Source organism: Suncus etruscus, chromosome 14 (genome assembly GCF_024139225.1).
Source record: "Suncus etruscus isolate mSunEtr1 chromosome 14, mSunEtr1.pri.cur, whole genome shotgun sequence".
Lineage (NCBI taxonomy): Eukaryota > Metazoa > Chordata > Mammalia > Eulipotyphla > Soricidae > Suncus > Suncus etruscus.
In genome coordinates this window covers 48,015,672-48,039,093 of record NC_064861.1, presented here as the reverse complement: position 1 = coordinate 48,039,093, position 23,422 = coordinate 48,015,672, and the positions used below count along the sequence as shown (strand labels likewise).

Here is a 23,422-nt window from a genome sequence, read left to right as displayed (position 1 = left end):
AGGAAATAGCAAAACTTACAGCAGAAATTAATGGAGTGAAAACCACCCCCCCAAAAAAAACAATCCAAAAGATCAACAAAAGCAAAAGTTGGTTCTTTGAGAAAAATAAGCAAAATTGATAAACCTCTAGCAAAACTGACAAAGGGAGAGAAACTTAATAAACCAAATTTGAAATGAAAACAGAGATCATAAGGGTAATCAGAGACTACTTTGATAAATTCTATGCTGGAAGTTCCAGCTCACTACATGAAACTCACTACAAAGAATGATGAGTGAAGATAAAGAAATAACTACATTGAGAACTATCATAACAATGTGAATGAATGAATGAGGGAAGTATAAAGCCTGTCTAAGTGAGGAGTGGGGAGGAGGGAGATTTGGGACATTGGTGATGGGAATGTCACACTGGTAAAGGTGGGTGTTCTTTACATGACTGAAACCCAACTACAATCATGTTTGTAATCAAGGTATTTAAATAAAGATATTAATAAAAAAAGATAAACTCTATGCTACAAAACATGAGATCCTGGAAGAAATGGATAGAGGGAGGAAGGAAGAAAGAAAGGGAGGGAGGGAGGGAGGGAGGGAGGGAGGGAGGGAGGGAGGGAGGGAGGGAGGGAGGGAGGGAGGTAAAATGAAGAAACTTCCACAAGGAGGTAGTAGTAAAAGTGAAAACTTAAGCCATCTGAATAAGGAACTAAAGGAATTCTATGCTAAAGAAACAAAATGAGCAGAGGCAAGGGAAGGACATGGGAAAATTTAGGGAAGTAAATACAATTCACTATGTTAAATTACTAAATTACAGCAGAAAGCAGATTACAAAACCCTCATCTGGGGGTGATGAAGAGACAGTGAATGGTCAAATCAGACCATTTCACTGCTCTCTTGGCCACTCCAGACTATGGTGCCTCATAGCTAAACTTAGGTAGACCAGAACAAATCATTTCAAATGAATAAAGACATTAAAAAAGCATACCTGTTGATTAAATTCGTCATCTTTGGGGGTTAGATAAGGAAGCCAAGTGTCTTCAATCTCTTCAAGAAGTCTCAGTTTCTGTTTAAAGATAAAAATAATTACAAATTACAATATAAAATGACCCAAAATGATAAGGCAATCCCATCTTCTCATTCAAAACTTAAACTAACTTGAGTGCTTAAACACTAGGGGATTAAAAAATTAGTCGACTGAAAATTATAAAATATATCAACTGAATTATCTCAAAATAAAAACATTATAAATTCAAATTAAATAAATTATAATCAAATTAAATATTGTATAAAGCATATTTATGGAGCAAGCTAATTTGCTCTTTCACATTTATCTATAATCAGTTATCTCATCACTGATGTCACCTTTTGAGTTCTCTTTTTGGCCACCCCCAGCAATGCTCAGGTCTCACTCCTGACTCTGTACTTGGGGATCTCTCCTGGTGGGGCTTAGAGAACCCTATTAGGGTGCCAGAAATCAAACCTAGGTCATTTGAGTGCAAGGCAATCTCTCTGGGGCCCCTATGACAATTTTCTACAGCAAATCTTGCTTTCTATATAAACTGCTGTGACAATCTTTCAATCTTTTTATGACAGATCTTTTCCCTGGAAAGAAAGCCAAACCAAGTCACAAGCAAATATTTGCACAGCACCAAAATGTTTATTCACTCTATAAATAACTATTTAAGTTATGATCTACTTAGAACATAGTGCTTTTTCAAACAAGTGTCATCCCAACAGTGCTGGGGAGAGGGGGGGAGCTGGGGCTACTCCCCAGGGCTTGGCCCCACAGAGCTGTGCTACTCCAGCAATGGGGGGTTTGGGGGCGCTGCTTGGTCAGGCCCACCTGGGCTATAGGGAAGCCACCATTTCAACGCTAAAACTCAGGGCCTCACACGTGCTTGGAATGTGCTCCACAACTTGAGCCATAACCTTCCCTAATTTAGTACATTTTAAAGTGATGTTTTATCTTTAAGATAATTACTAGATCTGGGGCCGGAGAGATAGCATGGAGGTAAGGTGTTTGCCTTTCACGCAGAAGGTCATCAGTTCAAATCCCGGCGTCCCATATGGTCCCCTGTGCCTGCCAGGAGCAATTTCTGAACATGGAGCCAGGAATAACCTCTGAGCACTGCTGGGTGTGACCCAAAAACCACAAAAAAAAAAAAATTACTAGATCTGTGTTAGGGATCTTTGAATATTATCCATTTGTATAAAGAAATATTTTTAAATATTCACAGCCAGCACTGCCGAATCCATTTTAATACTGTAAGCATCACTGTGTGTACATGACAGGAGAGGAACAAGATCAGGAAATTGCTCAAGTATGACACAGATGAAATCAGCTCAGTACATCAATATTAAAAAAAAAAGAGGGGGCCAGAAAGATAGCACAGCGGTAGAGCGTTTGCTTTGCACACAGCAGATCCAGGATGGACAGTGATTCAAATCCTGGCATCCCATTTGGTCCCCTGTGCTGCCAGGAGCAATTTCTGACTGCAGAGCCAGGAGAAACCCCAGAATTTCTCCCCGCCAGATGTGGCCCAAAAAACAAAACAAAACAAAAAATTTAGATTGGTGGTGGGAAAGTTAAACTGGTAAAGGGTGGTGTCCATTCTATGATTGAACCCCAACTACAGATATTTTTGTAACCACGGTGCTAAAATGAATTATTTTTAAGTAAATAAATAAAATGAAAGGTAAAATGGTAGTAATATCAGAGCCAATAGAGATGAGGGCCAGGAGGACAGTGCATGAACATCAGAGATTGTAAAACTTAGGACAAGAACCTTGTCTGGTTCCACGGAAGAACCTGGTTTTACATACAAATACAGGACATGGACTTCCCTGAGAAACTCTAGCCCACAGAATATAGAGATGTACACCCATGAACCATGATTTTCTTCCTGTAAAGGCACACCTGAATGAACCCCTCCCCCTCACAGTGCTTCTTCCTGCCTTGAGCCAAGGACTGTATGGATGGTTCCTCAGGAAATACATGGCTTTTCGGGAATCTTTGCAGCGTTTGTTGCAATTGAAAATTGTAAAATCTACAATTTTGTAAATCTACCCTAAATAAATGTGTTCACAAACTCAAAAAAAAAAAATTTAGAAAGCCACACATGGCAGTGCTCAGGGCTTATACCTGGCTCTGCACAGAAGGATCATTCATTCCTGTTAATGCTGAGATGTGTGGGCCATAAGTGGTGCTGGGGATCAAACCCTGTTTAACTGAGAGCAAGGCAGTCACCTTATCTGCTACATTATCTCTCTGGCCCTGCACATAAACACTGACAAGCCTCAAACGTACCAATTAACTATTCATCAATTTTAAAAAACAATTTATATATTTAAAGAGAACTTTGGTCACGCTGATCATGATAATACAAATCAAAAGTCAATATTAAATCAAATTAGTAGTACATGAATATTGCTTTTCCCTAAACATAAAACTGCTTTATAAAAGGGCAGTTTAAAATAGTTAAAACCCTGGCATGACAAGAAAGGGGAGAAAATTCCTTTTATACTTCTTTTTCAAGAGTACAAAATACTGTAACAGACAACAAACACATTTTTAAAATTCAAGCACATGTTCCTTTTGATCCAGCAATCCTAATTTTAAAGATGTTTTCTATGGATATACTTGTACTGTGTTCAGAGAAATCAAGCAAGTTTACTCATGCACAAGTCTACTCGTGGATGACTATAAAACAAAAGTTGAAAATATAGCTAAAAGCCATTTAGTACACGATTTAAAAGAGTGCATTTTGTGATAATATGGATTATATCTGAACTGAGCAAAAAGTTCAAAAGTAAATCTCCATTCACAGAGGACAGTTAAATAAATCACAGTTCATACACACAATAAAATACAATGCAACAATAAACAAGAACTAAGAAGCTCCCAGTTAAGGGATTAGAAAATACTTCAGGGTGGCCCAAACCCGAAAACAAAATAGAAAAATCACAAAAGCATCAGAAAGCTTCAGGATTGGGAAAAGAGAGATGGTGCCAAGTTTAAGGTAAAGCACTTACCTAGCCAAACACAGGTCCAAACCCCAGCACTGCATATGGTCCCTGAGCACAGAGCATGGTGTGGCCACTGAGCACAGTGTCAGGTGTGGTTCAAAATAAAAACTTTGAAAACTTAAAAGAAACTTTTTAAAGGAATCTCTAGTGTATTTTTGTTAATAAAAAAAAAAACAAGATACTAAGGGACAGGAAATTTGCTGATGGTTAGGGCAAAGAAGGGATCACTTTGACAATGATACTTAGTAATGATCACTCTGGACAATAACTGGGCGCTGAAAGGTGGTAAAGTGATAGACAATGATAGCCCTTCAGTAACAGTATTAAAAACCACAGTATCTAAAAGGAAAAGAGAGAGAAGAAAACTGCTATAGAGGCAAGGGAAGCTTGGGGGGGGGGGTGAGAAGGACAGGAAATGTACAATGGTGAAGGGTGTTGTACATTTTAAGTCTGACAAACATTAACAGCTTTATACTATGTATCTCAGAGTGATTCAAAGAATTTATTAATTAACAAAAAATAAAAATCTTGTTTTTTGCATAAGTAATTGCTATTAAATGGGCTAGAACATAAGGAACATACCTTGCTGACCGGGGTTCTATTCCTGGCACTGCAGGAGTGATTCCTGAGTGCAAAGAGTGCAAAGTAACAACTCAGAGTGTACCCCCCCCTTCTCCCCAAAAAGGAGAAAGGGAAATTGCTATTAAAAAGATTACAGGCTAAGGTTAGATGTGGAAAAACAAACTAAGGAGGAAGCAAGACTATTCAAAATAATTTGTTAATTTTGATTTTTGAATTTTTCAAATATACTGCCTAGTCACATATTACCTATTATCAACACAAACATATTATACTTAAAAAAAATTCAGTACAAAATTGGATAATTGGATTTGGGAGTTTGTTTATAGAAAGTAGCCACTTCCACAATATATAGTAAAATGTTTATTTGGGAAGTTAAAGACTGAAGAGCACAGGGGTGGCAAAATAGCTCTGGCCATTTCTTTGTGTCAAAGCCAACCAAACTAAACACACATGCTCTGAAGTGGGGGATGAAGACACTCGGAATTGACCATCAGATCTTGTGAAATCTCCCCCTAATGAAGGGATAAAAATCCACCCTGTCAGGCCCTGCAGCAGCCTGCTTTACTCACCCCTGCTGCCAAACACAACAAGCTACTCACAAAAGCTCAGAGAAAACCCAAGAGTGTGAAAAGGTTGGAGCTCAGGTGGCCGGAGCCTGTGAGACCCTTCCAGGCAGACATGTGAGCCAAGAAGACACCACAACCACTTACTTAAACCTTGGGAGATGGAAGGAAATATTGGCGATAGGCATAATGTTGGAATTAGTGCATGAGAAACCATTATTAACTACTTTGTAGATCACAGAATCTCAATTAAAAATATCTAAAAAGAAAAAATACAATAAAACACATTGTAAACTCAAAGCCATGAAGGTTTCAAGCTGAATGCCAGAACTGTGTATTAAGCCTCCGACTCTCCATGAAAAGTTACAAAGCCCTCGCCTTGTACATTCTGTTAACTACAGATATGGTTTGAGATTCTTATTAGAAACTGCATTAAAGTAGTAAATGTATAAAAGGATTAGTAGTATTATGATTATGAAAGATATAGCACACCTATAAATGAAATGTATGCTGTTTTAAAGGACTTTAGCCACTTAAGCAACACCCTCAAAATATAGCTATAATAATTCTTTAACAAATCACAAAAGACACAGGCAAGTTATATATCAAAGACATAAGAGAGCTAATAAAAAAGGTTTAAGTTTTGCATATGATTCAAGTTGTTAGGTATGTTTCTCATATCTGTAATCCTCATGATAACCTCATGATAACCATAAACTCAAAAAATATAATAAATAAATAAATATATAAACAGAAGGAAATCAAAGTAGAGCTTATAGCAAAATTATAATTCACAAAGATAGTAAGACAAGGATACGTAAGTAAACAGCTGCATTAGCAAATTCTTACTTATTCATAATTATTCTAAATGTAAATGGATTAAACTATTGGGGTCACATCTGACTGTGCTCAAGGCTTACATCTGGCTCTGTGCTCCGGGATCACCATATGGGTGCTGGGTGTTGAACATGGGTCATCCGTATGAAAGACAAGTTCCCTGATCACTCTATTATCTCTCTGGCCCCTGAAAACAACTAATTATTTGCTACAAAAGACTCACTTAAGCATTAAGCATTAACAGACTCAGAATGAAGAGACATAAAATGACAGGTGATGCTAAGTGAAAACCACAAGAGAGTAGAGTAACTATATTTAGAAAAAAAATGAACCATATGTCAAAAACAATAGCAAGAGATAGAGTGCCATGATATAATGATAAAGATCACCGAGAGACCATCTAACTATCATGAATACATACACTTCAACATTAAAGCCCTGAAACCTGGTAAACCAAATTATGTGAACAGTGAAACACAACAATACGGCAGTGTGATACTTCAACACCACACTTCAATAATAAATTATCTAGACAGAAAATCACTGAGGAAACAGACACAGACTACACATTTACTTCAAATGCAAATAGTCAGAGACACAGCACTCAATCCAACAGCAGCAGAATGTGCACTGTTCTCCAGCATAAATAGAACATTCTCCAGAGAGATCATAGGTGAGACCACAAAACAAGTCTTGACTAATTTAACATTATAATAATTCCAAATATCATTCTCACCACAACGATATTAAACTAGAAATCACTAACAGATGGAAAGTTGGAGAGTTCACAACTATTTGCAAAGTTAACAAAAAACACTCCTGAACAACCAATAGGTCTAACAAAACAACAAAAGGAGTTTTCTTTTTAATAAGTTGAAATAGATAAAAATGGGAACACAGCATACCAAAACTTATGGGATATAGAGAGAAAAAAGGGTGGTAAAAGAGAAGTTTATATCAAATTTTTAAAGACAATTTCACAAAGGTAGTAAAAAAAAAAAAAATCCTAAAACATAAAAAGTCCCAAACAGCAAAAGTAATTCTGAGAAAGAACAAGGCAAGGATTATATACTTCCTAACTTTGATTTAAATTACAAGACTACAGTGCTGGAAGCAGTAGTATTGGCATTCTGGAAAAAAAAAAAAAAAAAAAAAGGACTGAACCAGTCAGGAATAAGTCCAGTCCAGAAATAAAATCATATAATCAATTAATATCTAATATCTTACAAAGTAGACAAAAGTATTCAACAGGGAAAGAAATATGTCTTCAATTAATAGTTCTGTGGGTCAGAGCAATAGCACAGTGGGTAGGGCTCTGGCCTTGCACACAGCTGACCTGAATTAGATCCCAGCATCCCAAATGGTCTCCTGAGCCCACTTGGAGTGATTCCTTAGTGCAGAGGCAGGAGTAACCCCTGAGCACTGCCAGGTGTGGCCCAAAAACAAAAACAACAAATTAATAGTTCTAGGAAAATGGAATATCATTAAAGAGAATTATAAATGAGAACAGAGAGATAGTGCAGTGAGTACTATCACTTCTTGCACTAACCTTGCATGTGTCTGACTCTGATTCAATCCCTGATACTCATTTAGTCTCCAAGCCCTGCCCGGAGTAAGCCTTGAGCAACATGCCGTGTGATCCAAAAATCAAAATAAATAAAAATTAAGAAATAAAAGTGGACACTATCCCAAAATACTTAGAAATATTAAGTCAGCCATGAACATCACAGGATGTCGCCCTGGAACAATAATACAAAGTTCAGAAAATTGATAGAATTCAATCCAAAAACAAAGCAGGATTATTACAAGAAAATTACAGATCAATGTACCTCAGTAATGTGAATTTAAAAATGAGTGACAAAAGTTTGTCAAAAAAAAAATGCAATAATACATATAAAGGAAACTGAGCCATAATCAAATGTTATGCCCAAAGTGCTACAGAGGCTTAAATTCAAAACTCAACACTATTCATCACTGTATTGATTTGAAAAAGAAAAACTATATAGTTACCAAAAAATGCATTAAGATCAATGATCCAATATCAATCCTAAACATATCAAGGCTTACTACTGGCTGAGTGTCAGGGATCACTCCAGCAGGCTAAGGAGACCATATGCAGTGATTAGGAGACTGTATGAAGTGCCAGGGATCAAAACTGGATCAGCTATGTGCAAAGGAATGCTTGCCCATTATCCTATCTCTACAAGCCCTGAAATTGAAAAATTTTTAAGAATGCCATTTATGCTAACAAAATGTTTTAACTAGTTAGGAGTAACCAGTTAGGTAACTAGTTTTAACTAGTTAGGGATAAATCAGACAATTGGTTTTCAAGACACATGTTTTTGTTTGTTTGCTTTGGTTTTAAGGCCACAAATAGCTGTGCTTACTTCTGCCTTGTGCTCAGGGATCATACCTGGTGGTGTTCAGGGACCTTACCAGCTGTAGTACCCCTAACCCACCATACTGTCTTTCCAGTCCCAAGACCTACTTTTTAAGTTGAAAGACAGACTGAAGATGTGATTTATGCCACATTATTATACGAGCCTTGTATTTTTGAGGCCCTGGATCTGCTGCTGGCATTGCATGCCCCCCAAGCACTTCTACAACAGCAATGTTAAGTGTAGCGCCAAGAGCCCCCAAAACAATAATTTTAATACTAATGAAAAATTACATAAGTTAAAAATAAATGGAGAGAGGTACTATTTTCATGGTCAAATTGTCCCACAAATTAATGAAATCTCAGTCTGAGATTCGAGCAAGTATCTTTGAAAAAAATTTACATGTCACTATGGAATTCCTATGAAAATGCAAAACTTTAACTGATCAATGCATCTAAAGAGAACACAAGGACTGGAGATATGGCTCAGCTGGGGAGTATGAGTACTTGCCTTGCATATGTGAGGCACTGGGTTCAATTACTAGCATCACACACACACACACACACACACACACACACACACACACACACACACATTTGAAGACTTTAACACTAACCTCAAGTATTACAGAAATCAAGACAGTGTGATACTGGCATAAAAGTAGGCAAATAAATGAAACAAAATATAATCCATAACAGATCCACCTATTCACAGTAAAATAACAGATTTCAAAACTAATTCAGTAATTCAATGAAGAGAGAAAATATTTTCAACAAATATTGCTTAAAAACATAGACATAGGGGCTAGAGCAATAATACAGCAGGTCAAGTGCCTGCCTTGCATAGTGTTGGCCGTACATCTCAGTTTCCCATATGGTCCCCAGAACCCACCAGGAGTGATATCTGAGCACAGTGGTGTGGCCCAATCAGCCCTCCAAAAGAAAAGCACCTTATCTTTAAATATCATGTTTAAATAATCTGTATTTAAAGATCAAACCAAAAAAAAACTAAAATCCACATCTTGAACTACACACAAAAGTTAAAAACTATGTCAATATAAAACCCAATAAAAACACATTAGTAGAAAACTAAAAAAATACTTGGAGATTTAATATTAATATTATTTGTGATATGACTACAAAAAGAACAAATTATATACTTAGGATAAAAATTCTTTTTTTTGTTTGTTTTTTGGCCACACCTGGTGACGCTCAGGGGTTACTCCTGGCTATGTGCTCAGAAATAGTCCTGGCTTGGGGACACCATCCCGTGGTCTATCCTAGGCTAGCATGCGCAAGGCAGATGCCTTATGGCTTGCCCCACCTCTCCGGTCCCAGGATAAAAATTTTTAACTAACTTACTATTTTTTTTTCAAAAGGTACAGTTTAGAGTGGAGAGGTAGTACAGCAGGTAGGGGGTTTGCCTTGCAATCGAACCTGGGTTTGATTTCTGGCACCTCATGTGCACCCTGAACACACCAGTACAGGGTGCAGAGTGCAGATCCCAGAGTGCAGAGGCACGAGTAAGCCCTACGCACCACTACGTATGGCACCCCCTTACAACCCCCAAAAGGTATTTGGTGTTTTGGGGTTAGTTTTTCATTTGTGTTTTGTGGCAGAAGGGGCCATCCTCCAGTGATGGGCAGGGTGGGGTGGGAACAACTTCTTTCACGGTGCTTTAAAGTCACTTCCAACAATATTCAGGGCTCTTGCAGTGCCAGAGACCAAACCCAAGGCTTCTGCATGAAAAACCTGTGCTCCAAAACTTTGGGTTTGGTCAAAAAAAGAGGTGTAATCTTTTGAGATCTAGAACTTATATTGGAAAATTATCATCCAGGAAAAGTGTCAGTTTCATGCTGCTCAACATACAATACCCATTTCTTGATGTATTTACCACGCCAGTTTCCATCAGTCTTTTAAATATGTGACTAATTGATAAATGGAAAAACAAATCTTCGTGATTTAGTTATTTGATAGTTAATAATATTGAGTAATTATTCAGGATAACATATTTTCAACTGCAAGTTATAGTTAGAATCACTTGCACTTTCAAATTACAGGCTGGTTAGTTCAAATTCATTTCGTGTTCTTTTTCCGCAAAAGCACATTTGTAACGAGTTACTTAGTTCCTAGAGGAGTTCACCTTTATTGCACCAAGCTGTAACATTACATTTTCCAGCACTTTTAAAATGTCCTTACTAAAATAGTACCTTTCACTATTACTAATGTATTAACCAGGTATTCTACAAAGCTTTCTTTTGAATTCCTTGCCCTCGTAAGAGTTCTTTCAAAGGGAACTTTGATAAGTAAAAGTCATAAGTACAAAATATTTTAGCCCTTAAGATATTATTTTGAATATCAAAATATAATTGCTTCACCAACTTGATGTTAGTTTCCTATCTACAAATCATCAATTTAAAGAATGTAGTCCAAGTTTCAAATGAGGCGTTTCTAGAGGCTGGAGCAAGAATATATTGGGTAAGTGATCCCTAAGAACCAGAGATGGGAGCCGGAGCAGTGGCAAAAGCGGTATGGGGAATGCCTTGCCCGTGCTAGCCTAGGATGGACAGTGGTTTGATTCCCTGGCATCCCATATGGTCCTCTAACCCACAAGCGATTTCTGAGCACATTGCCAGGAGTAACCCCTGATGGTCACCAGGTGTGGCCCAAAAAAAACAAAAACAAACAAACAAACAAAAAAAAGAACCAGAGGTGTAGCCCAACTGTAACTGAGGAAGAGACAGACAGAAACAGAGAGACAGAGTCAGAGAAAAAGAAGTGTTTCCTAAAGAAAAAAATTCTATCAGCCAGCTGAACAGCATCAAATAACAATAATAACAACAACAATAATAATAATAAAGCTTGGGGGGGGTTGACAAAATAGCACCACGTTTAAGTCATTTGCCTTGCATGAAGTCAACCCTTGCCCACCTGGAGTGACCTGTGAGCACAGAGGCAACAGTGGTTTACTGAGCGCTGCTGGGTATGATGCCAATTCCCCAAGATAAATAAGTAAAAAAATATTTTTTTTTCTTTTTTTTTTTTTTTTTTTTTTTTTGGTTTTTTGGGCCACACCCTGTGACGCTCAGGGGTTACTCCTGGCTATGCGCTCAGAAGTTGCTCTTGGCTTCTTGGGGGACCATATGGGACGCCGGGGGATCGAACCACGGTCCGTCCTAGGCTAGCGCAGGCAAGGCAGACACCTTACCTCCAGCGCCACCGCCCGGCCCCGTAAAAAAATATTTTTAAATAAATAAATGTTAGGAAGTGACTATAGAAGGGATTGAAACTTTGTAGGGACAAATTTTACAAATCTAAAGAATATGGTATTCACATCAAAGTAATAAGTACATCTGAACATAACACAATATTGGATTTATTACTCTGGAAGTTACAATGGCTGACACAGCACAAATTTACCATTGTTTTACTTCACTTTGCAAGCTCACTTTTCCTTGACCATCTAGGAGCCAAGAGGCAACCACTTATCCAAGGTTCCTCTTCATAAAGAGTCTCCTTGAGGATATAAGAACAGAAGTCTATGAGATTTCACTGCGTGTCTACCAAGCAGAGCATTACCATCATCGACCTCTTTTCCTGCTAGTAGTCCAGCTGTCAATAGCAATCACTTCAGACCAATAGGATTTCTAGCTTCTTCATAATTTTACATACCTTTATCCTTTATACCAGGACCCTGCAATGTGGCCCAGGAGAGCTAGCTGCTGGAAAAGAGTGACAATGAAGCCTGGAGACTGCCCAGGAAAGAAGCCTTAACACCCTACTGTCCTTCTATGAATTTGATGCTATCACATGCTGCACAACCAGATATTAAATAAATGCTTCTCTTGGAGCCACATTATGTAGGACATGATGTTACTTTAAGAACAGCCAAAAGGGGCTGGAGTGATAGAACAGCAGGTAGGGCATTTGTCTTACACGTGGCCAACCCAGACTTGATCTCCAGCACCCTGTATAGTTTCCCAGCCTGCCAGGACTAAATTCTGAGTAGATTCTGAGGGCCACTGGGTATGGTCCAAAAAAAAAAAAAATCCCTTTTGTTGACACAGCTGTATCAATCTATCAGTTTTCCCTGCCAATGAAAATAAATTAAAATCACCTGCAAGAGTTAAGTTACTTAATAGTTATTTTGGAGATCCAGCATATTATGTTGATTATTCTTTTTACTGTCATATTATCCAATTTCAAGATTTCAGATATATACTCTATAGTATCATAATTTCTTGGTTGAAGCATTGTGTAGAACTCTGTAACTTCATCAGCAGGTATTTAATCTTTTGATGTTCTCAAGTTTCCTTTCCCAATTATATTACCAATAAAACAAAAAACTATCATTGCAGACTTGTCAGATGAAGAGAGTAATAATACTAATAAAGTTACTCTTCTGCAAATATGCCAAGTCTTGCAACTTTACCTGACATCAGTATAACTGCATTATGCAAATTTCATTCAAAATACAACATTCCAATTTGAGATGTAATGACCAGACAACTACTTAGCTATTCAGATTTAATTGCAGACACACAGCTATTTCTTTTCATAGCCTCCAACAGAAAGATTAAGATTATAGGCTCCCGAGCTGGAGAGATAGCAGCAGGTTTGGCATTTGCCTTGGACACTTCCAACCCAGGTCTGTTCCCCAGCAACCTATAATGGTTCCCCTATTCCCTACAGGAGTAAGCCCAGAGCCCAGAGTTAGGAATAAGTCCCGAGCATGACTGAGCATGGTTGGTCCTTTACTCTGGCATGTGCACACACAAAAAATAAAAAATAGGGCCCGGAGAGATAGCACAGCGGCATTTGCCTTGCAAACAGCCGATCCAGGACCAAAGGTGGTTGGTTCAAATCCCGGTGTCCCATATGGTCCCCCGTGCCTGCCAGGAGCTATTTCTGAGCAGACAGCCAGGAGTAACCCCTGAGCACTGCCGGGTGTGGCCCAAAAACCAAAAAAAAATAAAAATAAAAAATAAAAAAATCACAAACCCCAAAACAAAATCTTACTGGCTCAAATTTTGCCTCTGCTAATTACTAGTTGGGTGATCTTGAGTAAGTTACTTAACCTTCCTGTGCTTTAGTTTCCCCTTTTGTAAAATAAATAGTTATAGTGACTATTTTAAGGGCTATGATGAGGAATAAATTGACTACTATTTGTAAAGAAACAAATATTCAACTGCTGAGCATATTCAACAATAAATGCACTTATTCCATGTATTTGTCTGCAAATGTTACTTAAAGTTTTAAACAGACGATACTAACAAGTTCTCCTGTGTTCATGGTTTCACTCCTTGCTGCCTCTTTCAGGTGATATGCCAGTCAACACTGTACTATTTTGCCTCATCTTCCTCCCCAGGGGCCTCTTTATCCCTGTGCTCAGACCTCAGAAAGAACCAAGTGACCTTAAAATTTACAAATTATATCATTTTTACAGGCTGAGAGATAGTCTAGTGGGAACAGTGCTTACCTTGCAAGTGGTCAACCCAAGTTCAACCCAATTCAAACTACACTGCATATGGTTCCCTCAAGTCCCCTCTTATTTCTGAGAAGAGCGAGAAGTAAAGCCCTAAGCACCACCAGGTATGGTATGAACAAAATAAAGAAAAGAAAATCTACTTTTTAAGTATTATAAATCCAACAATTACTCAATTACTTAACTTCTTACTTTCATTGTAGCTTTCCTTTCCCTATCAAACTTGCTGAAGAATAATTTTTCTTTTATTTGTTTTTTTGTTGTTGTTGTTTGTTTTTGTTTTTTTTGGTTTTTTGTTTTTTGTTTGTTTGTTTGTTTTTGGTTTCTGGGTCACATCTAGCCAAGTTAAGGACTTACTCCTAGCTCTGAGTTTAGAAATCACTCCAGGCAGGCTCAGAGACCTTAAGAGATGCTGGGGATTGAACCCGGGTTAGCAACAAGTCCAGAAAATGCCCTACTCTCTGTATTATCGCTTATAGCCCCTTTCTGAATAATAATTTAAAAGTCCAGAATTCATACAATCTATATATGATCTGGTTTCTACCTCTGCTATTCTATAAAAACAAATTCTATAAAAACAAATTCTATAAAAACAAATCTTCTGGGGCCAGAGCGATAGCACAACAGGTAAGGTATTTGCCTTGCACAAGGCTGACCCAGGTTCAATCCCTGACATCCCATATGGTCCTAAGCCTGCCAGGAGTAATTTCTAGCAAAGAACCAGGTGTGGCCCCAAAACACAAACTTTTCTCAAGGTCCACAGCCTTCTTGTTGAAACACACCAACAATTTCTTGGTCATGGGATGTGCTGGTGAGAGTTACCTGCAGCTCTATCTCAAAATCGTCCTTTCCCTTGGTTTCTCTAAAAGAGCTTCCTTTAAACTCCTCCAGTCTATGCTACTCCTTCTCTGTCTGCTCATCTTTCTTCTGCCCTCAACAGCAGACATTTTCTACCCATCTTCCCCTTCTCACTACAAAATTTTCTCCCTTTAGGCATCACGTCTTCTTAAAAGGAGTTCATTACAAATTATTCTCAAACCCTCCTTTCAATAAACAGTTACATTTAAAACTGTCTCCAGGATATTACAACATAAATGTCCCACCTCCACTTAACATTCAATAAACCCTAAAATCAAAGTGAATATTTTCCTTTCTGAATATCCTTCCATCTATTTTTCCTAATTTTAATATTTTTTGTTGCTGTTTTGGTTGTTGGGCCACACCTGGCAATGCTCAGCATTTACTTTTGACTTTGCACTCAGGAATTCCTTCTGGTGGAGAACACATGGAATAAAGGAAAATGTGGGTTGGCCACATGCAAGGCAAATGCCCTACCCAGTGTCCTATGGCTCCAGCTCCCTTGCCAGACCTAAAATGTTGGGAAATTCTGTTGATCTGTTTCTTTCCTGTTTATTGATTGCAAAGGTTATTTAATCTATGTTAACTCCTATAATCACTGCAAAATCTTATGCGGATGAGATACCACTCTTGACGTTTTGAAAAAAGGAGCTTAAAAGCTGAAACTTAGAAATAATGCCTAGCTCAGAAACACAAAGCTGGTTGAATTCTCATATTATTTTTAGAAAGTTCCGAGTGCATATTGCAATACTTTTATGTTTAGTTGAGCATGACTAGGTCCACCCAAATGTACGCACCTCAGCCATTTCAACTATTAAGAACAGGTCTCAAGAAGACAACTATCATCAAAACAGAGATTAAGACCAATATTCTTGACTTCCAGGAACTCATCGCATCCCAGAAGTGGCAATCAATTAAACAAGAAAACCATAAACAATTTCAAGAAGTTCTGTGATAGAGGAAGAGAGCTGTTTCAGGGAGTTCAGGAGGCAAGGCTTTCCACAAAAGGGTTATGTAGAGGAAGAAATAAAATATCCATAGGTTTTGGTGAAGGAGACGGGAAGATGGCCCAGAGGGACCTCCTCACCCACTGAAAATACCAAACATAAACACATACCCACATGCACACATACACACAGACAGAATAACAAGAGTTAAGCATAGAAATGTGGAAAAACTGGATCCCTTGTACATTGTTGCTGGGAATGTAATGGTGCAGCCACTATGTGATGCAATTTGGCCACTCCTCAGAAATTAAATACCAATATGATCTGACAGTGCCACTCTGAAGAGACAACAAAAAGTAATTAAGCAGGAGCCAAAAACAATACTACATCAGGTAAAGTGTTTGCTTTGCACAGAGTCAACTTGGGTTCAATCCTTGGCACCACTTACAGCCCCCAGATTCTCACCGGGAGTGATCTCTAATCACAAAGCCAGAATCCTAAGCATCACTGGATATTTCCTACCACCACTGAAATTAAAGCAGAATATCATTGAGGCACTTATAATCCAATTTTCATTACAAATAATACAAAAACATACAAATGTTAGTTTAGCCCAAGTGTACATCAATGAATGAATAGATCCAAAATGTGGCAGATATCCAGACAATAGAACATTATTCATCTTCAAATGACAGGGAAAATGTGGTACATACTATAACATGAATTAACTTAGAGGAACTCTATAAGAAGTGCAATAGTACAATCATAGACAAATACTGGATAATTCCATTACATACTAAATTAAAGAAGGCATTAAACAGAATAATGTTTTTGAGGGGCTAAAAAGAGTGGGGAAAAAGGAGTCATTCTTAATGGATACATTCTAGAGATGCTGCTGATGTTTGCACGATGGTATGAATAAACTTCATGCCAGTGAACCATAAGCTTAGCAATGTCCAGATTATCAATTTTAAGTATGTAATTTTTGAGTATTCTAGACAGTATATGTGAAGCTCCAAAAGAAAAAAACTAAAAGCAAAATATTTATGAAGGCTAAGAGCAAAAGACCAAAAGACACATAGGTCATTGACTATGTTCTTGTGTAGACGAGAACACACACTAGTCTCCAAATAATGCAGCCATATATATAGCTTTTTGGCATTATGAAACTAGAACCAGAAAATAATAAAAGCTGGAGTATTCTTGTGGCCACCACAATCTGCAGTAGACAGGAGTTACTTCTGGTTCAGTGTTGGTAGGGAGGGATCACTCTTCCAGAGGTGTTTGGTGTGGGTAGAAGGGAAGACTGCAGTGTTGGGGCTCTGGCATGCCAAGCATGGACTCCAACTGTTTGAGCTATCTCCCAAACCTAAAAAATGCCAACAATTGCTTAATCAAAAATAAGAGCCTTCTCTTGCTTTAAACTTAAGAAACTTTCATCATCTTCCAAGAGCACTCATGTTTTTAAGCTGAGCTGCAGAGGAATCTTATGCACATTAAATCTAAACCACAAAGACCCTTCAAGATCTATGACAACTCTCCGAAAAGACAAGCAGTACTTGTTGCTTTTGGAGAACAACCTAGCCCATGAGGAGGAAAATGCTTTTGTCTGAACATTTTATAGATCTTGAGCTCATGTTGCAGATCATTACAGCTCTGCCTATTTAGTCAGATTGCATATTAGGTTATATCAATGGTTACATTTTCAAGTATCACTCTCATCCATAAAATTCAATCCAACTTAAATTTGGCAGAGAGTTCCTTTTAAGAAAATCTTTATATTTGCATTAATAAAGATGGGCTAGAGAGATAGCATGGTGGGCAAAGCACCCAATTCAGTACCTTATATAATGCCTGTCAGGAGTGATCACTAAGCTCAGTTAGGAGTAAGCACTGAATTCAGTCAGATGTAGCCCAAATACACCCCCACACACAAAACATACACACATTTGTTTACTTTTTTTATAATTGAGCACACATCAAAAAAGACTTAATTTTTGTAATAAGTGTGTATTGTTGTGAGGACACAAGGACTATTCAGCATGCCCAAGAATTATATCTGATGGTTACTCCCAGGTGCTGATGATGAAGGGGGGGAGGTGAAGGCGGGAGGAGGATGCTGAAGTGAATGAATGAATCTAGGAATAAATTTAGGCTCTTGTTTTCTACTGCTTGAGCCACACTGTCTGTCCCCAGTCCCAAGAATGAATATTTTTCAGAGTCATAATTACTGCAGAATTTAAGAATGTTTTTCTCACTGTATTACATTACATGACAGTTTTGCAAATGTATCAGTTTTAGACTAAAACATTTTGTTTTCAAAATAAAATCTGGTATGTTATTAATTTATTTAAATACATGGTTCTTATTACTTAAACAAAATGCCTGAATAGGAAAGCACAATGAATTTGCATGCTCTTTCATAGAATGAGAAAATACAAGTAAAAGATAGTGCAAATACAAGTAAAAGACAAACCCAAGTTCTCACTGCTCCCAAAAAGGAAAAGATTGTACATATATGGCCAATATTAGATCAAAAACAAAACAGTACACAGAGAGAGAGAGAGAAAGAGAGAGAGAGAGAGAGAGAGAGAGAGAGAGAGAGAGAGAGAGAGAGAGAGAGAGAACCAAAGAAAGAGAAAGAATCAACAACCTTTAGTTGGGCTCATATGTGTAGACTACCTGGCATGTTATAATTTCCTAACCTCAGAGATGAGTAAAGTTTACTCCTAATCCAAGGTACACATATTCTATAAATGTTGAAGGACGGGAAGTTGAAGAGAGCAAAGGAGGTGTGGTGCTTGCTTTGCATGAGGCCACTCTAGTTCAATCCCTGCCACCACCTAGGGTCTTCTGATCATCAACAGTAGTCACTACTGAGCACAGCCAGAATTAGCCTAAGGGTGGCCCCCCTCTCCCCATAAAAAATAGCATGTGAAGGGGAAAATATATAGCCTATTCTGCTAATGTACCTTTAGACCAATTGTGCTACTCTAAAACAAAAGTATGGGATACCCAACAAAATATGTTTACCAGAAGGAAGGTAGGCTGAGTAGGACAGGATGCAAAGGGGTCAGCCCTAGAAATAATCAACCACATGGAATTAACGAATCACCTCACTAAATTGGCCTCATAAACCAGTAACAATGAATACTTCAATTTGAACTCTTTGATTGGTTTGAATTGTCCATTTTTACTGTACAGTCTAGAATCATTTGTCTTAGCTCTCATATTTTTGTAACTTGATTTTACTCTAATATTTTAACTCCTCTAGTCTGCTAACATCATATGAATGAGTTGAGTAGCCTTAAACTTTTTCTTCTACAGTTCCTCTGAAACCTAATGCAAAAGAAATAGCAGTTTTTGTGTTGGTCTTTTTGGATTTTGTTTTTGTTTTTGTTGGTTGGTCTTGTCCTAATTATCTGATTTTCCTTGGGCCAACAAGTATATCTACACTTAGTATCTGATGTAAGGCAGTTTGCTCATCTGTAAAATATGTGGCAGCAAGTGACCTCTACCCAGAATGGTTGTAGTCAGTGCAACTTTACAGCTACCAAAATCATAGGCAATTAGCAGATCTTGGCTTCATTTTGCATGAAAATGAATCCCATGTCCTTTTGTGCCCCTTCCATTGACAGTCATTTCTACCTGACTTTGTCTCTTTATTGAAAGCAATTTTTAAATGAATTCCTTAATTGAATTACCATGAGATACAAAGTTACAAAGTTGTTCATGATAGTATTTCTATCATACAATATACAATACCCTTCACCAGTGTACATTTCCTGCCACAACATCCCCAGTTTCTCCCCTACCTCTTTGACAGACATAATTCTCTCTTACTCTTTTCTCTCCCTTTTTTCCTTTTAGACATTGTGGTCTGCAATACTGCTATTAAAGGAGTATCACACATATCGCTTTATCTCCTTTTAGCACCCAGTTCTTATCCAGAGTGATCATTTCCAACTATCATTGTCATAGTATTCGCTTCACTGCCCTAACTACACTGCCTGCTATTTGTGGCAAGCTTCATACCATAGAATAGTCCTCAGAGCCCTTGTCTCTATTGTCTCTGGATATTAATACCATACTATCACTTTTTATGAGTGTGATCATTCTATATCTTTTGCTCTAATGAATTTCACTAAGCACAATACTCTCCATATCATCCATTTATAGGTAAATTTCATGACTTCATTATTCCTAACAGATGCATAGTATTCCATCATGTAGATGTACCAGTTGTTTTTTTTTTTAATCCACTCATCTATCTTCAGACTCTTGGCTTGTTTCCAGATCCTGGCTATTATAAATAGTGCTGCTATAAATATGAATGAGGCTCTGCATTGTATTTGGGGCACCTAGGGAATATTCATAGACATGGAAGATCAATTTCCAGATTTTTTTGAGGAATCTATAATGTTTTCCATAAAGGCTGGACTAGTTGGCATTCCCACCAGCAATGAATGAGAGTTCCTTTCTCTCCACATCCCTGCCAGCATTGATTGTTGTTTGTGATGTATGCCAGTCTCTGTGGTGTGAAATGGTACCTCATTGTTGTTTTGATTTGCATCTCCCTGATCAGGGGTGGTGAACAAGTTCAACACAAAGAGCCAAAATTTTAAACTGTGAGAGTCAGAGAGCCACACCACGCAGTGACCTGCCAAAACAGACAAACACTCACACAAAAGCATCTAATTTTAACAATATTATATTAAACACATATTGCATTTTGCCATTCTAAGTGAGGGTAAAAATCCTGTTCACCACCCCTGTTCCTGATGATTAGTGATGTGGAGCATTTTTTCATCTGCCTTTTGGTCATCTGTATTTCTTCTTTAAGAAAGTTTCTGTTGATTTATTCTTCCCATTTCTGGATGGGGTTAGATGTTTGTTTTTTTCTTGTGAAGCTCTTCCAGTGCCTTATATATTTTAGATAATAAAATTTATCCATTTATCAGATGGATATTGGGTGAATAGTTCCTCCATTCTGTGGGCAGTCTTTGCATCCTAGTCACTGTTTCCACTGACTTGCAAAAGCTTCTTAGTTTAATGTAGTCCCATTTGTTTATTTGCTTACACTTGCTTGATTGGTGATATTTCAGCCTTGAAGATGCCTTTAGCTTCAATGTCATTCTACCTGACTTTTCTTTTTTGTTTGTTTTTGTTTTGTTTTTGGGTCACACCCAGCAGCGCTCAGGGGTTACTCCTGGCTCTATGCTCAGAAATTGCTCCTGGCAGGCTCAGAGAACCATATGGGATGCTGGGATTTGAATCACCATCCTTCTGCATGCAAGGCAAACACCCTACCTCCATGCTATTCTATTTAACTCATAATGGGTTATACCCTAGTCACTCAAACTGTAATCAGGAGCCCATACAGGGTCACATAACTGAAAATGGAGTGCCATAAAAAATGGCAACAATAAAAGGTTTATTAACAAGGCAGTGATCAAAAATTACTTCATAACAATCCTGTGGTAGATCCAAGGTGTTTTCAGTAGCACTCTATGTTGCATTTTTAGGCTAAAAGGGATTATGAGTTAAAAAATACTGAAAGAGTTCCAATGTAGATTAACAAGCTCTCAAAAAAAAAAAAAAACATATACAGGTTGCAAAACAAATGCACTGAAAATTGAAGACATATGTTGCTAAATCATCCCACTCAACCAAAAGATGATGTTTAAAAAAAAAAAAGTTTAAATCACTCTGTGCCATCTTGTATTGCAACACTGAGTTGGTAATAACCAGCTTAAAGTTAATGGTTTCAGAGTACTGGCTATTAGCATTTCAGTTTGCTTTTATGTGCTCCCGCTCCATTTCTGGCTGTTACCTATTAAAACTTAAGAGTAACAGAGATTATCCAAGTGGATCACTGAATTTACAGCAGTCAAAAAGAATCCAGGATAGTAAATCAGACATTCTAAATGCATAACTGATGTTTGTGTTTATAAGAAGGTACATTAACTCATATACTGGACTTGAGATCATTTCGCCTGAATCCTATTTCATTCAAGAACCAGAGTTGAGTTTTCTGATTTTGTTCGCAGTGAGCTCAGGTCTACAAGAAGTTACACAGTGCAGGCAGCCATTTTGCCTTGAATTCATGATGCCAAAAAATGCCCAGACCATACAGCCTCAGCAACATACAACACAGAGTTAGCTTTCTCCTCTTCTAATCCTCTCTAGTATTCTCCATTCTTCCAAACCAGCACAAAACTATTACATCATTTAATGACTCCAGAAGGCTCTGAGAAATGTCTAGTTAGGAGATTTCATTGATGTAGGAATGTCACAGAGTGCAATTACACAAACTTAAGTGATATGCACAGACTATTCCATGCCTAGATTACATGGAAAGAACCAACACCCATATGAGACCTGTGATCACCTGAAAAATTAAGCAATACCCGACTGTAGTTTTCTCATTTATGACCAATAAGCTACTAATCCCATCAGCATTTTGAAAGAAGATCCACTATAAAGAGACAAAGTATCAACCTTCTTGTTTAACTTTCTAGCCCTACTACAGAATATTCTCTACCCGAAATCAAATCACTTATCAGTACTGCTATTCCCATGTAGAAAGATTGCACACGGCCAATCCAGGACAGATCTTGGTTCGATCCCCAGCATCCCATATGGTCCCTGAGCCAAGACTGATTTCTGAGTGCATAGCCAGGAGTAACCCCTGATCATCACAGAATGTGGCCCAAAAAGCAAAAACAAACAAACAAAAAAAAATCTATTCCTATAGTCTCTTCTTCACAGTAATCAGAGTAAAAAAAAATATGACCCTCTCCCTTCCTGTGTTTATAACCTCTACCTTCTTCAATGGTGCCCACTGAAAACAATATAAAAATCTATTCATTATCAAAATCCATCCCTTGCCTATAGAGCAATTCTCCTTCTTAATCACCATTTTCCAGCAATGCCGGCCTTCTTTCTGTTCCTTAAACAATACTATTGCCTACAAGCATTCTGAGGTTCTCTTTCTCATCAACCAGTTTCTCTACCCCAATCCTAGTCAATCTATGAGAAATACCACCCTCACGCTGATCTAATCAGAATTACATATCCTGTCTTTTTATTCAAACTTATTTTTTGTCAGTCTCTCCTATATTAGACCTTAAACTCCATCAAAGCAGAGATCAAGAGACTTTCTTTCATTTCTTTCATTCAGCAATTATTTTGTGTCTATTTTGTACCAGGCATTCGTCTAGTGGCTAGGATTAAGTAATACCAAGACAAAAATCCCTCTCCTCATGTATTGCCATTCTACACCTTTCACTCCCAATCCCTAGGACAAAGTACACTCTCAAAAAATAGCCATTGAGAGATTGCAATGATGTGTTCTCAAAGTATGCTGTGCTTCAGTTTGACATTAAAAAATATTTTCATTGTCATAAAGTCACTAATGAATGAAGACTAGTCACAAACATATAAGTAATATATAGACCATGTTCATGTCAAAAATCTTAGCTCTAACACAGGTTGAAATGAATATTTTCCAAGAACTACTTAACATCACTCCTATAAGAAAAAAATTACTTTGCTTATCAACCTTAAACTCTTTTATACAGTTGCTCATAAAATACAAATACTCTTACATTTTTCTTCAATCTGCATCTTCACCCTGACAGAGGCAACTGACACAATTTTGGAAGAGTTTTTACATAGGTGAATAGACTAAGTATATTCTTACTTTCTTCTCAAACTTGTTTTTTTTTTTAAACATAAGGCATACCATTTATCT

At 37.7% G+C, this 23,422-nt stretch overlaps 1 protein-coding gene across 2 annotated transcripts in view; it reads right to left on the bottom strand.

Annotated features, from left to right (window-relative positions):
• The window catches only part of FTO (FTO alpha-ketoglutarate dependent dioxygenase), a 428,549-nt gene that overhangs the window by 309,184 nt on the left and 95,943 nt on the right, over positions 1-23,422 (bottom strand). For both annotated transcript variants that reach the window (XM_049786073.1, XM_049786074.1), the window contains exon 2: positions 977-1,054. In XM_049786073.1, the coding sequence (XP_049642030.1) occupies positions 977-1,054 (78 nt within the window). The remainder of the gene's footprint in view (positions 1-976; positions 1,055-23,422) is intronic.